The 15,314-nt window shown below is 35.0% G+C and overlaps 1 protein-coding gene across 5 annotated transcripts in view; it reads left to right on the top strand.

Annotated features, from left to right (window-relative positions):
* The first annotated feature begins 2,179 nt into the window (after positions 1–2,179).
* The window catches only part of LOC127788266 (uncharacterized), a 35,584-nt gene continuing 22,449 nt past the window's right edge, over positions 2,180–15,314 (top strand). The window contains exons 1-4 of one of the 5 annotated variants that reach the window (XM_052316382.1): positions 2,180–2,327; positions 3,036–3,133; positions 3,323–3,407; positions 4,423–4,476. In XM_052316382.1, the coding sequence (XP_052172342.1) occupies positions 2,280–2,327; positions 3,036–3,133; positions 3,323–3,407; positions 4,423–4,476 (285 nt within the window). In that variant the 5' untranslated portion in view covers positions 2,180–2,279. Of the gene's footprint in view, positions 2,328–3,005; positions 3,134–3,322; positions 3,408–4,422; positions 4,477–15,314 lie in introns of those variants that run through there. The other 4 variants (XM_052316384.1, XM_052316381.1, XR_008020309.1 and 1 more) reach the window with 4 other exon arrangements.

The following is a 15,314-nucleotide window of genomic DNA, read 5'->3' as shown; positions in this document are numbered from 1 at the left end:
GTTCCAAGTTCAGATGTTTACCTTTGCGAACATTCGACCTGAGAGGTTCTAAACCGTATTAATCCATTGGGCCGACTCACTACTTGGCATTTAGCTTGGTCCTCAGGTTAGATCTTGGCCCAAAAGCTCGGATAACATTTCCATTCAAGCCAAGATTCTTGTGCTAGTAATTGATTCTATCAACCCTGAACAATTCACATGCTGATCCTCATCAGCTCATAATGTCCATCAAATCCGGGATCTTTGAGGGTGATCCCTATCACTACTGTGCATCTCGGCCCTCAATCCTCACACGACAACTGGCGACATGTAAGGTATTTTTATCTCTATAAAAGACAGTCTGATCACATGTCAATGTATCTTTTTTTCAAGTCTTACTAACACTTTGAGATTCTAAATCCTTTCTGACTTGAGTGTTAAAGTGCTTGCATGTGCCAACTATCCCACCGCAAAGATCGTCGAACTATGATATCTTGCCACCATTGCAACCAGTCTTATTAATCTTGTTGGGGCTAAAGGAACAACTATATATAATATTATATTAGTATTTAAGATTCCTTGATACATGTTTATTGCATTTTGTTTTAAAATATATTTGTGAGTCCACAAGACTCATCCTCCTTATTTAACATTTTTTGAGGTGGTCTATAATTAAACTCTCCTTATAAATCTTTATTTTTTATTTTAATACTTTTATTATTTAGACAGCTTTGTAATGATACATTAGATAATTTTATTTATAGTAAATTTTATTATACCGTTCATTGGTGTTTGGTGACCCATATGTCCACTACTTTTTTTTTAGATCCTAATCATATGTATTGTTGATCAGATAGACGGTCATTCTCATTGCATTCATGGATTATGATTTACAATGATTCTTATTGATTTTTAGTGTTAAAACTTATATATATATATATATATATATTTTGTGAATGTTAATATATCACAATTGTATATGTACCTTACTGGCCTAAGGTAGGGGTTCTCAGTCTTGGGATTGGGACTAGTGAGAGTCACGGCCCCCCAAAATTAGGATTATGAGTGGTCTGTTTCACCTAAATAAAAAATATATTTATTCACTTTTACCTAAAATTCTCAATAAGAAATAAATTTATATGATACAATGAGAAAATAATATATATAATTTAGGCTACATTTTCAATTATATAAATCCATATATTATGACAAAACATCCATGCAACAATGTCAATATCTAAATAACATGTAACATAAATTTCATAAAAATTAAACATTTGTGAGTAACTAAGTTACCGTTTCTTATTTTAACTTTTGATTAAGCTTAATTGATGATTAGATTGGGTTGTGTTTTAACTTTTATTTTAATTATAAAGTATATAAATTGTAAACATAATAATATATAATATTATAATATAAATCAATTATAAGTCATATGTATTTATCTTTACTCTTACTCATGTCGATACAAATTTTTAATTTTGATTTTGTACTTATCTCATCAAATTAAATTTTAAATTATAACTTTCTCTAAGTGAATAATAATGGTCATATATTTGTAGATTTAGTAGAAATGGACAATGATCTTCCTTATTTCAAAAGTTGTCATTGTCATTATCTAAATAATAATAGACATAATTAGGTATAGACAAAACCTAAAGGGTGCTAGCATAATTTATCTAAGTTTCACCTCAATCTCCCTCTTCAGTTGTGGCCCACCAAATTAATTGTAAAGACTAATTTTATAAAATAAGTGGGACAACTCCATATATGTGTATTTCTGAATGAGTTATAAATCTCTCGCTATAATTGTGGTTAAATATTAAATAAATTATATTATTTTATTAAATAAATATTTTTTTACATAAATAGTTTTATTAAAATAAAAGTAAATTAATTTGAATTTTATAAAATTAGACATGACAGTCACTAAACCCTCCAAGGTCTAAAGTTTATAGGGTGTGCTAATTTATGGGGTCTCGGAACTAATTTTAAGAAATTAAAAAATTAATTAAATAAATTTTAAAATAAAAAAGGATATTCAGCCTAAATAATCAAAATTTAAAAAATGTTTAGTCAATTTATCCCCCAAATCACATCAAGTAGTATTTGAGTGATAAAAATTAAAAAATCGATGTTAGTTTCGTAAAATAATATAAGATAAAGTTAATTCAATAATAAAAAAAAATTCGTGAATAGACACAGTCCAAACTCCGAACTTCAGTACGAACTACAAAACAAAGGGAGATTTGATGGTTTCTCCAAAGTTTCAACTTTGAATCCTCAGTAGCAAAGTCGCCATGTTCGCCAAGCGCCTGTTGCAGAAGGCCACTCACAATCATCCCCAGGTAATGAGTTGTTTCTTCCCCCCCAAATCACCAACTGAGATGGATTTCTTCATTTCAGCTCACCAGGATTTCGAATTCGAATCGTCCACCTTTGACTTTACCAACCGATTTCTCTCTCTCTCTCTCTCTCTTTCTCTTCCAGCTAAATGGGCAGTAATCTATGAAAGACACTGTTGTTCTTGACGATAATGATGATGATTTAGGGTTTATATTTTTCAATTAAAGTGCATCCATTGAACGGCGTCTTAGTTGTTGGGGCACGGACAGTTTTTAATTTAAATTTCAGAGCTAAATTATATGCTATCAATTCGTATTCTATCAAACAGGGAACGAAAAATCATTGCTATCTGAGTTACCTATTGGTGAATTATGAATGTGTTTCCCTGGTTGCGTTTTACTTTTTGTTTTCACTTGCCATCTCTATTCTGTTTTCCTCGGTTTTTGGTTTCTGAGTAATCTATATTGATGAATGTGTTTCCAGGGTTTAGTTTTCAATCATTTTTTTTTTCATCATTTACCATTTTCCTTCTATTTTCCTTAATTGTTACATGTTCATTTGATAACTTTCCTGTTTAGTTTGTATTGTGTTTATTGTTCATCTTGTATGTTGGGTGAAAAACAGTCTTATAGGGATAAAGACTAACGTTGCATAGGTTCTTGTTTTCTTGATTGGTTCAGACTAATGTACATGATAGTATGATGTTGAAGGACTTAGATTTGCAAATTGCTATTCATTATGGCATTCCATCTACTTCGTCAATTCTTGCATTTGACCCGGTTCAGAGCTTATTGGCCATTGGCACACTGTAAGTGGGAACTTTTCATCTTGTACCATTGATTTTTGTAGAAGTTTGAGTTGGGATTGTCATGTTAGTTAAGGACTTAAGAGAATATATGGCGAACATGATTCTAGTGTTTCCATAAATTTTTATTCCTTTTTTTTGTGTTTTTCCTTTTCTTAAAAAAATCTTCTTCCATCTTCTTGTCTGTTGTAGGGATGGCAGGATAAAAGTGATTGGTGGTGATAATATTGAAGCGCTTTTAATTTCCTCGAAGCAGCTTCCTTACAAGTACTTAGAGGTTTGTAAGCTTTATGAAGGGATAAACTGATTCCACAAAGCTTTCACATTATGGCATGATCTATAAATTTTAAATTCAATGCCATTATGGGGTAATTCCAAATCCATAAATCATGTGACTAGTCTCTGCTTTTGTGCAAGGTGCTATGTTCTGTGTCCATAAGAAAGTTTTGTACAAACACTTAAAACTCACATAAGGGTATGGATCTGCCTGGGATGATAGGGAATGGTTATCAAAACTTAAAAACTCTCATATTGATGAATCCATTACTCTGTTCTGTTTGAGAAAGTTACAAGATAACCCACTTTTAGACTTCAGTTATTAATAAGTGCACATGCATCCTGGGAAGTTAATTTGCTCAAAGATTTGAGTTCTTCTAGTATAATTTTTGAAATCAAGGATCAAGTGGACCTGGGAGCTGGAATTGATTCATAAAAAGATGTGTTTCTGACTCTAAAGTAAAGGATTACCCTCTTCACCACCTTGAAGGGTAGGTCTCTGTTGTTTTACTCACCTGAGAGAGATGCACCAAAGTAGCAATGCTTATTGGAAAGAAAGGTGAATCAAATAACTTTGTGTTAAGAATCAATTGATACCTAGATAAAATCCAAACTTTAAAATATCTCTTGAGTAAAAAAATATTCTTATCTTCAAGTAAATATTGATCTACCAAAGGACGACATTCACTTCCTTGGTTAGATTTTAGTCCATTCATAGTGGTCTATTCTGAGTATTCACTGATTCGGGTCGCTTGTCGAGCCAGTCAAGACAGCATTATGAGATATTTATGGACTATATATTGAGCAGCAATGGTCTTATTTGTTAACCTGTTTACTCTGCCGGATATATCGAGTGGCAATGAAAAAAAATTATGTAGATGCTATAATTGTGAGATAACTTTTCCTCTGTTTCAGGATACATTTTACATACTTATTGACAATTTCTTTTTCTTTTTTTCCCTTGATAAAACTTGGCTGTGAACATTTAACGAACTTCTATTTTCTTTGTTCTGCAGTTTCTACAAAACCAAGGCTTTTTAGTCGGCATTTTAGTTGACAATGATATTCAGGTACTGTGCTTTAACAATTGTGTAGTTCTTCTTGTGTAAACATGACTTCACAATAAATTTACTTTTTATTGAGAATTTAAGGTAAAAATGAATAACTATATATTTTTGTTTAAGTTAAACAGCCAATCGCAATCCTAATTTTTGCGGGCTGTGACTGGTACTAGTCCCAATCCCAAGACAGAGAACCCCTACCTTAGGCCTAGTAAGGTACATATACGATTGTGATATATTAACATTCACAAAATAAATATATATATGTTTTAACTTTAAAAATCAATGAGAATCATTGTAAATCATAATCCATGAATACAATGTGAATGACTATCCATCTAATCAACAATATGCATGATTAGGATCTAAACGTAGAGGACAAATGAGTCTCCAAATACCAATTAACGGCATAACAAAATTTCCGGTAAATAGAATAATTTAATGTGTCATTACAAAGCTTGTCTAAACAATAGAAATATCAAGATAAAAAAATTAGAGATCCATAATGAGAGTCTAATATTAAATCACCTTAAAAAATATTAAACAAGAAGGATGATTCTTGTGGACTTGCAAATATAAATTATTGCGCGTGGTAGAACAAAATGCAATAATCATGTATCAAGGAATGCTTGAATACTAATATAATATTTTATACCAATGAATGGTATAACAAAATTTACGATAAACAGAATAATCTAATGTGTCATCACAAAATGTGTCTGTACAATAGAAATACGAAAATAAAAAAAAAAATTAGAAATCCATAAAGAGAGTCTAATATTAATCGCCTTAAAAAATATTAAACAACGAAGATCAGTCTTGTGTACTTGCAAATATAAATATAATATGCCTATCAAAACAGAATGCAATAAAAACATGTATCAAGGAATGCATGAATACTAATATTATAATATATACAGTGATCACAAGATAAATAGCTATGATATAAGAGTATAAACACGCTAGTAATGTACAAGGGTGTATTTGAGCCGGTAAAAGAGTTTAAGAATTAAAGTGACAAACAATGAAAAATATAAGATACAAGCCCAATAAACGGTTTGAATATAAATTTGTTAATTCTAACCTTATTAAAATCCTTAAACATGCTATTTTGCATGTTTAAGGATGCATAACATTGAAAAATCAAAATTTAAAATTTCACAATTATGATGACAAAAATTAAAATTTAGTGACGAAATTATTATAAACTACAAAGTTCAATGATGGATAATGTAATACACCATATGGATATCAGTAAAGCATTGAAAAGTCTAATAAAAGGCAGGGAGGTGTAATAAAAGATTATTTCTCTTTATTTGAGATAAAAGCAGATGAAAAGTAAAAAAATCGGATTGAAATATTAAAACACTAAATGATCCTGTAGAGAAAATCAGGGAATCCAATCTATACTAAAAGGCTTCCCAAACAAAGAGTGTAATTAAAAAGTTTCACATTCTTTCCTATACCATCTAATTTGGGGGTATGAGATTTTAGAGAAAATGGAGGGGATTGGGTGGCCTAATCTCCTTTCTCCCTCTTTTTTTCAGATATCTTTAAAAAGAAACAAATAAAGGAGGGTTGTGTTAGGTAGTCGACAGCCAACGTAAAACTTAGTCGGATCCAAAACATGAACTTTAGACAAACTATGAAAAACCCTTGGGGCGTAACTCTTCATAGCGACGTACTACATTGCCCGCGTGTAATGTCAAGTGAGCTAGGGGAAAGATTAATATTATGTGCCTTCAAGAGACGAGATGGGTAGGGAAAAAACAAAAACTTTATCAGAAACTGAATATAAAATATTGTACACAGGAAATGATCGAGCGAAAAATGGAGTGGGGATTATTATGGATAAAAGCTTAGTAGATGAGCTAGTGGATGTAAAGAGAATAGGGGATAAGATTATTATGGTGAAGGTTGGTTTAGGAAGAATGACTATGAATATCTTTAGTACATATGCATCACAAGCGGGGTTAGGTGAGGAGATAAAAGCAAAATTCTGGGAGGACCTAGAGGGACTCATACAAATGATATCAAGAGGAGAGAAAGTGATTATTGGAGGTGACTTAAATGGTCATGTGGGTAGAGACGGAAGCGGCTATAGAGAGGTACATGGAGGGTATGGATTTTGGGGAATTAATAATAAGGGTAAGTCTATTCTAGATTTTTTTTATGGCATATGGGCTCATCATAACCAATACTAGGTCCAAAAAAGGGACAAACAGTTAATCACATATAAAAATGTCGCATCAAGCATCCAAATAGATTACTTCCTCATGAGACAAGAGGATCGGTTATGTTGTAAGGATTGTAAGGTGATACCAGGGGAGTGTTTGAATACTCAACATAGACTTTTGATACTTGACGTCCAAGTAAGAAATTGGAAGAGAAAAAATCACATAAAATAAAATCCAAAAATTAGGTGGTGGGATTTAAAAGGGGAGAAACAACTAATCTTCAAAGAAAAATTAAGGGGTAGAAGGGAATGGAATGGAGAAGGACAGGCAAACTAAATATGGAGGGAAATGGTTACTACCCTGAGAAGCACAATAAAGGTAGTCCTTGGAGAGACAAATGGTAGGACCCCAAACCTTAAGGAGTCTTGGTGGTGGAATGAAGATGTACAATTAAAAATTAGAAATAAGAAAACTTGTTATAAGGCTATATATTAGTGCAACAATGAAGAAAATCTAAAAAATTATAAAGAAGCGAAAAAGATAGCAAAAAGAGCTGTTAGTGAAGCAAGGTTAAAAGCATATGAAAATCTATATAAACGACTTGATACAAAAGATGGAGAAAGGGATATATATAAATTAGCTAAATCAAGAGAAATAAAAACAAGGGATCTAAACCAAGTGAAATGCATAAAAGATGAAAACCAAAATGTATTAGTGAATGAGAGAGCGATTTAGGAGAGATGGAAGGAATATTTCATAAAATTATTCAATGATGGCGGGGACACAAGAGTTAGGTTGTGACATTTTAGTAACTCCGAAGGGAACGTGAGCTATACATTTTATTGACGCATAAGTCCAAATGAAATAAGGCAAGCATTAAAAAAGATGAAAAATCATAAGGCAATAGGACCAGATAATATATCAATAGAAGCATGGAAATTCATGGGACAAGAGGACATCTCCTGGCTAACGAAATTATTTAACGCGATCCTTAAATCAAAAAAGATGCCAGATGGGTGGAGGAAGAGTGCTTTGGTTCTTATATACAAGAACAAAGGAGATGTTCAAAACTGTGAAAATTACAGAGGAATTAAGTTAATGAGCCATACTATGAAACTCTGGGAGAGAGTAATAAAGCAGGGGTTCAGAAAAGAAACAGATGTCTCCAAAAATCAGTTTGGTTTCATGTCTGATAGGTCAACAATGGAAGCTATATACCTACTGAGGCGCCTAATGGAAAGGTATCAAGATCATCAGAAGGACCTACATATGGTGTTTATAGATCTAGAAAAGGCCTATGATAGGGTCCCTAGAGAAGTATTATGGAGGGTTTTAGAGAAGAAAAGAGTTTGAATAACCTATATACAAGCTCTTAAGGACATGTATCAAGGTGCAGAGACAAGGGTTAGAATATGCGGAGGGGCTACTGAACCGTTTAAAATTACAATGGGATTGCATCAAGGTTCTGCACTAAGTCCATACTTATTTGCTTTAGTAATGGATGAACTCACTAAACACATTCACACAGAGGTGCCATGGGGTATGTTATTTGTAAATGACATAGTGTTGGTGGATGAAACAAAATAGGGAGTGAACACTAAGCTTGAGTTGTGTAGAAACAACTTAGAATTTAAGGGATTTAAATTAAGTAGAAGGAAAACAGAATATATGGAATGTAAATTTAGTAAAAATGCAAGAGTGGAGGATGTTATAATAAAATTGGAAGACCAAATCTTACACAAAAAAGACCATTTTTGATATTTGGGATCAATGATTCAAAAAGATGGAGAAATTCACGAGGATGTCATGTGTAGAATTAAGGTAGGTTGGTTAAAATGGAGAAATGCATGGGGGGTGTTATGTGATGGTAAAATCCCATTAAAACTGAAAGGAAAATTCTATAGGATAGTTATAAGACCAGTCTTGTTGTATGGCTTAGAATGTTGGGCAGTCAAATACCAGCATGAACAAAATACGAGCGTAGCGGAGACGAGGATGCTAAGATGGATGTGCGACCATACAATAAAAGATAAAATTATAAATGAGGTTATTCGTAATAAGGTAGGAGTAGTGCCAATCGAGGAGAAGATGAGAGAGACTAGACTAAGATGGTTTGTTCATGTGAGAAGGAGACCAAGAGACGCTCCTGTGAGGAGAGTTGATGAAATGAAACAACTAGTTAAAAAAATAGGCAGAGGTAGACCCAAGAAGACTTTGGGAGAGACATTAAAATTTGATATGAAGTGTATGGGTCTAAATGAAGATATGACAAAATGTAGAAATATATGGAAGTCTAGGATTCATGTAGCCGACCCCACATAGTGGGATAAAGGCTGGATATGTTGTTATTGTTGTTTTCATACTCATCCCTTCTCCTTCCCTCCCCTTTTAATCCAATCATAGTCATTTTAAGCGATATTACTAGTGTTTGGTGGGAAAATTAGTAATGGATAATACTTTTTGTAATGATATTACTAGGTGTTTTAAGCAACCCTTATTGTATTTTTCTATTGGTTTGGAGCCTTTCCCTCAATGGCTTGCTGGCTGTTGACCACATATGCTTGTCCCTTTTACTGTCCACCCTTGGCTGGCTTGCCATGAAGTTTCTAGCACTTCTCATTAGTGTGCCTAGGCTTCTTGTAGAATGTGCACCACAAATTGTCCTTGTTTATTGTCTTGACTGAATCTGAAGCCTTCCTATCTTCTCTGGCTTGTTTCTCTTGACCAAGGCTCTCAAGGTTAAGAGAGTTGAACTCTCCATAGGGTTAATCTCAAGCATCACCCCTCTTCTACCTTCCTCCACACGCACAATTGATTTGCCTGATTCAAAGAAGGCAAATCAATCTTGCTAAGAATTTGAGCCTTGACTGCACATACTCCACGTTAAGTCTCGCGAGGAAATCATAAGTCTTCTCCTTTTCAACAAATCTCTTTGTCATGGTATAAGTACTTAGAAGGGGGGATATGTCGTGCAAGTGGCATGGCCTTCATGTGCAATGGTTAGGAGTTGGGTAGTTACTTCTAGAAGAGGGGTATAATTGTAAATAAGACTTCCTTTTGGGCGGGAGTTGAAGACGCAAGATCCTCTATATAAAGGACCTTCTTACTTGTATTGAGGCATACTGAAATTTGAATTGAAAATTTTGGATTTCTCCCTCAATTCTATCTCTCTCGCTCTCAATTATTTCTCTCTTTCTTCGAATTCTATCAACCTCTCCCTTAATTCTCTGGAATTCTTACGAATTCTTGAGAGTTCCTAATCAGATCCTTCAAGTTCCATTCGATGGTTAATCACAACCATGAGACGATCATGGTGGTGGACACCTCTCTAGGAAGTTTGGAGAGGTGGTTGGATGGGATCCAAGACGTGGTGGGAGCTTAGATCCGGGAACAATTGCAAAGCTTCATGGCAATGTTTACACGTCAAAATCAGGTAAGTATATCACTTGATTTTCCCCCTAGAGAAAGGACAGAACCGGTTTTGACCAGTAATGGAGGAAGGAATGGAAATGCCGGGTCCTCAGAAATTGAGGTTGCCCCGAGAGAAGATGAGGATATTGATGTGGAACAGAGGCGAGAGGGACCGATTGTAGTTAATCAACTGGGGTTCCCTATGCCTAAATTGGAGATTCCCTTGTTTGATGGGAGTAATCCTAGGTGGTGGGTGAGGAGATGTGAAAGGATGTTTTGCTAGTACAATATCCTTGAGGGGCGTAGATTAGCCTTGGCAGCCGCATACCTTAATGATGCGGGGGGATGCCTGGTACCAAGGGTGGTCACAGACAAACTAGAGGAGAATGCCCTTGGGGAGAATTTGCGGATAAATTGTGTGAGAGATTTGGTGATAGAAACAAGAAAGATGTGGTGGAGGAGTTCAATAAATTGCGACAAGAAGGGGTGTATTGGCTTAGCAAGCATAGTTTGAGGAGTTGAGATCGATCATGGTGACTTTGAACCCCCACCTCTTGGAAGCATATTTTGTCTCTTGCTTCTTGAGTGGGTTGAATGAGGAACTCTGGCCTATGGTCAAGATGCTCTACTCGGAGGCAATGTAGAAAACAGTCAAGAATGCGAGGTTGCAGGAGATCATGATAGAAGCTATCATGAAGAAGCAGAGGCAACAGAGCAGGGGAGCCAATGTGGGGCATGCAGTGCTTATAATGAAGGGGTATGGTAAGGAATTGGTAAGGGTAAATCCAGGGGTTAAAGGGATGACAGTGGCTACACTTGGAAACCACTCAGCAAAGTAGAGTGGGAACTTTATAGATTAGAGAAGATAGGTCGGGTTGTGCTTTAAATGTGGTGACCGGTATTACCTGGGGCACCAATGCAAGAGACAATTACTCTTACTGGAAAGGGATGATGGAATCATGGAAGAAGAAGAGGAAATAGTGGAAGCAGAGGAGTTGGAAGGGGAAGATAATGGGGATATTTTGTTGCATGCCCTTAAGGGGTTAACCAACAACAAAATCATCAAGGTGGAAGGTAAGGTGTAGGAGGGAAGTTTGATGATCCTAATTGACCGTGGGAGTACCCGCAGTTTCTTGAATGAGAGCATTGCTAAGAGAACTGCAGGCTAATCAGAACCCAACCCTTGTTAGTGACCGTTGCCAATGGCACCAAGGTGCTGAGCAACTTATCTTGCACTGGTTTTTGCTAAGAGATGCAAGGGGAGTTGTTTGAGGCTGATCTGAGACTACTTAAGCTAGGGGGTTATGACGTGATGCTAGGGGTGGATTGGATGAAATAGTGTTCTAAAACGTGCTAGGCGCTAGTTGGGCGCTAGACTAAGGCCTAGGGCCTAGGGCGCCTAGGCGGGGCTTAGGAAAAATGTTGTTTTTTTTTTTAAAACCTTTTGATGTAATTTGATATTATTTTTTAAGTAAATCAAAGTTGAAAAGACAAGTGAAATAATGAAATTAAGGCTGAGAAAACAAACTGTTATATTAGTTCTAGGTTCAAGAAGGTAGAAACAACAATAATACAACATAAACCATATCCAAAGAATCTAACTATCTAATTGTATTTCTTTCTCTCCATATTCTTCCAATACACGATTTTCATCGGACTCAAAATCAAATTCATTGATTTCTTGCTCATTTTTTTCTGATTGAAAATTATCTTCATGAAGCTCTCTCACCCTAGAACTTTTTCGAGATTGAAGCATCTCGTTTGCTCTAGATGCTTCACCAACCATTTCCCAAGAGAGCCCCGTACCAAGCTCAACTTCTTCATCATCTCCTCCATCAACGATCCATCTTTGTGCATTATTAGCATCACTAGCAAGTAGCACATTAACATTCCTTTCCTTTTCCTTTTTTTGCTTGTTCATCAATTTCACATTAAATTGGACATATACTAGATTGTTCAATTTATTGACGTTCAGTCTATTTTTTTTCTTCGTATGTATCTAAATAAATAAAATAAAAGCAATATCAATATAAATAATAAGTGGATAAGGATAACTAATTGATATTAAATAAATATAATTCATAGAGATAATAAAATTAAAATATTAAAAACATTTTAAAATATACACTACCCCCTTCAAAAGTGCTCTAATTTCTTTCAGTACCAGATGAACTAGTGGTTAACAAGAGAATCCTTCTCGCCATTCGTTTCAAGTTTGGAGTTTGATTTCCATAAGTCATCATCCATGTAACTACATAGCTTAAACAAGTATAAAGTAAACAAATTTACACACTAATACACAATAGAAAGGATTAAAGGAATTGTTAAGTTTTGGAAAAAAAATAACCTTATTGTCTCACTCTTTCATTCACTAGAAAAGCTTGATTTATACAAGCTTCTTTACAAAAATAGGAAACAACTAACTTTAGGAAAGAATCCTAGAATCTATATAATTTAGGATACAACCAAGATAGGAAACATAATCTAATCTAGAGGATACAATTTTTCTTTTAGGAAATAATATATACAGTCAATCAATCCAGGAAACATATATAATCAATCACCAATCAATCATCAATTAATCAATCACCAATCAATGATTGAATCATCAATCAATCAATCACCAATCAATCATCAATTAATCAATCACCAATCAATGATTGAATCATCAATCAATCAATCATCAATTAATAAATCACCAATCAATGATTGAATCATTCCATATCAGCTGCTAACACTCCCCCTCAAGATTGAGCGTGTATATCTTGCATCCCAATCTTGCTTATCATCCTGTTAAATACTGGTGCAGGCAGGCCCTTAGTTAGCATGTCTGCTAACTGATCTTGGGATGAGATGTATGGTGTGCATATCAGCCCACTATCCAATTTCTCCTTGATAAAGTGCCTATCTACTTCAATGTGCTTTGTCCCGTCATGTTGAACAGGATTATGAGCGATACTGATTGCCGATTTGTTGTCACAGTAGAGCTTCATAAGCGTAGTCTACTCAATCTCGAGATCATTTAGAAGAATTTTTAGCCACAATAATTCACACATACCTAGACTCTCATGGATGTTCCTAATGAAAGAAAAATTAGAAGTTGGGAAAATCTTTGAGCTCTTTCACAACATGATTATTACTCAATGTCAAGCAAAAATCCAAGTCCTCAAAATTGATAATGGAGGAGAATGTTTCCATTCTACCTATAGTGCCTATTTATCCAAACATGGTATTATCTACCAAATCTCTTGTGTTGACACTCCACAACAAAATGGAGTTGTTAATTAAAAAAACAGACGCCTTCTGGAAGTTACTTAATATCTTATGTTGGCATCCACTGTCCCTAAACTCTTTTGGGGTGAAGCTGTACTTATTGCCATCTATTTTGTAAACAGAATGCCTTCTCAAATTATGAATTTCAAGACTCCAGACCTTTCATGAAATTTACCCACTAACCAGAATATTCTCCTCCATTCCCCTAAAAGTCTTTTGTTGTACTGCATTTGTTCTCATCAATCAACCACACTGAAGCAAGCTTGATCCCAAATCCCTTAAATGTGTTTTCCTTGGTTACTCACCAAATCAAAAGGAATACTGGTGTTGTTCACCAGTTATCAAGAAATTTTACAGTTCTATGGATGTCCTTTTTTTCAAAAACCGGCCTTTCTACACCAAAAATGATATTTAGGGGGAGAATCACACTCACGAAGAATATAATTTTTTGGTCCTTCTACCAACTCCTGCAGTCTCTCAAAATCAGCCAGTTGATCCTAAGGAGCTACTTGTGTACTTGAGGCACTAGAAAGCTTAGAAGGATGTAGAGGACTGCAGACCTCTGAACAATGACCAAGAATTAGATCCAAATCCCGAGGAACATGAAATTGACACAGGTAAGACCTCTCTTGAACCTAAAACTTGTGAACCTGAACCTAAAGCCAAAATATATGAGCCTCCTGCTGATCTAGACACTCCTATTGCCTTAAGGAAAGGGATAAGGTCTTGTACCTGATATCCAATTGCCAAATTTGTCTCCTATGAAAAGTTGTCACCAACCTTTTGTGCATTTGCTACTCAACTTGACAATGTGCAGATTCCAAAAAATATTCACAAAGCCCTTAAAGGAACCCAAGTGGAAGTCAGCAGTACTAGATGAAATTACAACACTTGAAAGGAATAGAACTTGGATAATCACTGATCTTCCCAAAGGAAAACATCCTGTTGGGTGCAAGTGAATTTTTATAGTAAAATACAATGCAGATGGAAGCTTAAATAGGTTCAAAGCCTGCCTGTCGCAAAAGGATTCGCCCAATCCTATGGTATAAACTATGAGGAGACGTTTGCACCTATAGCCAAAGTGAATTCAGTACGAGTCCTACTGACTTTGCTAGTAAATTTGGACTGGCTTCTTCACTAACTCGACATCAAGAATGCTTTCTTGAATGGTGACTTGGAAGAGGATGTTTATATGGAAATCACTCCAGGATTTGAAAATCAAGATAGTATTGGAAAAGTCTGCAAGCTTAAAAAATCTGTAGAATTATGACTTAAGATACTGCTAATTCTAGTTTGAATAAGTCAAGTGTCAGTTAGATCTGGTTTGAATAAGTTAAATATCAGTTAGACTATGACTTGTTATTTATGCTATTTTGTAGGAAAATATTTTTTGATTTGTTAGTAGATTATTCTGCAGATTTGTTGATCTTTTGCTGCATAAATAAGTGATATCAATGCTCAATAAAATAATTAGCTTCATCATTTCTCCCAATCTATTCTTGTACATTCCTTCCCTTTTCTTCATAAGATACCAACAAATGGTATTAGAGCATATTTTCTTGAGGGACCTGTGAGTTGAGAGAAACCAAACATAACCTACAACACAACCTTCAGAAATGGAAGCAGAGATGGATGCCGATGTCGACATGTCTAGGGCTAAGGAAGAAGAAGACCCTAATGCTAAGGATTTGGAGGAGATGAAGAAGAGACTCAAGGAGATAGAAGAGGAAGTTGGTGCCCTTCACGAAATGCAGGCCAAAGTTGAAAAAAAAATGGGCGTTGTTCAAGATTCTTTTGGTGGGTTTGCTACACAGGCTGAGAAGGAAGAAGTGGACTCCTGGTTAATATATGTTGGCAATGTTGACTACGTATGCACGCCGGAGAAGGAGTTATTTTAACTCTACTCAAAATCATATCTATGCCTATGCCCCAAAAAATGCCTAGGCGCCATAACCATACCTATGCCTCATAACCATAAACCAGAAA

Source organism: Diospyros lotus, chromosome 13 (genome assembly GCF_014633365.1).
Source record: "Diospyros lotus cultivar Yz01 chromosome 13, ASM1463336v1, whole genome shotgun sequence".
NCBI lineage: Eukaryota > Viridiplantae > Streptophyta > Magnoliopsida > Ericales > Ebenaceae > Diospyros > Diospyros lotus.
This window is presented reverse-complemented; position numbering and strand designations above follow the sequence as displayed.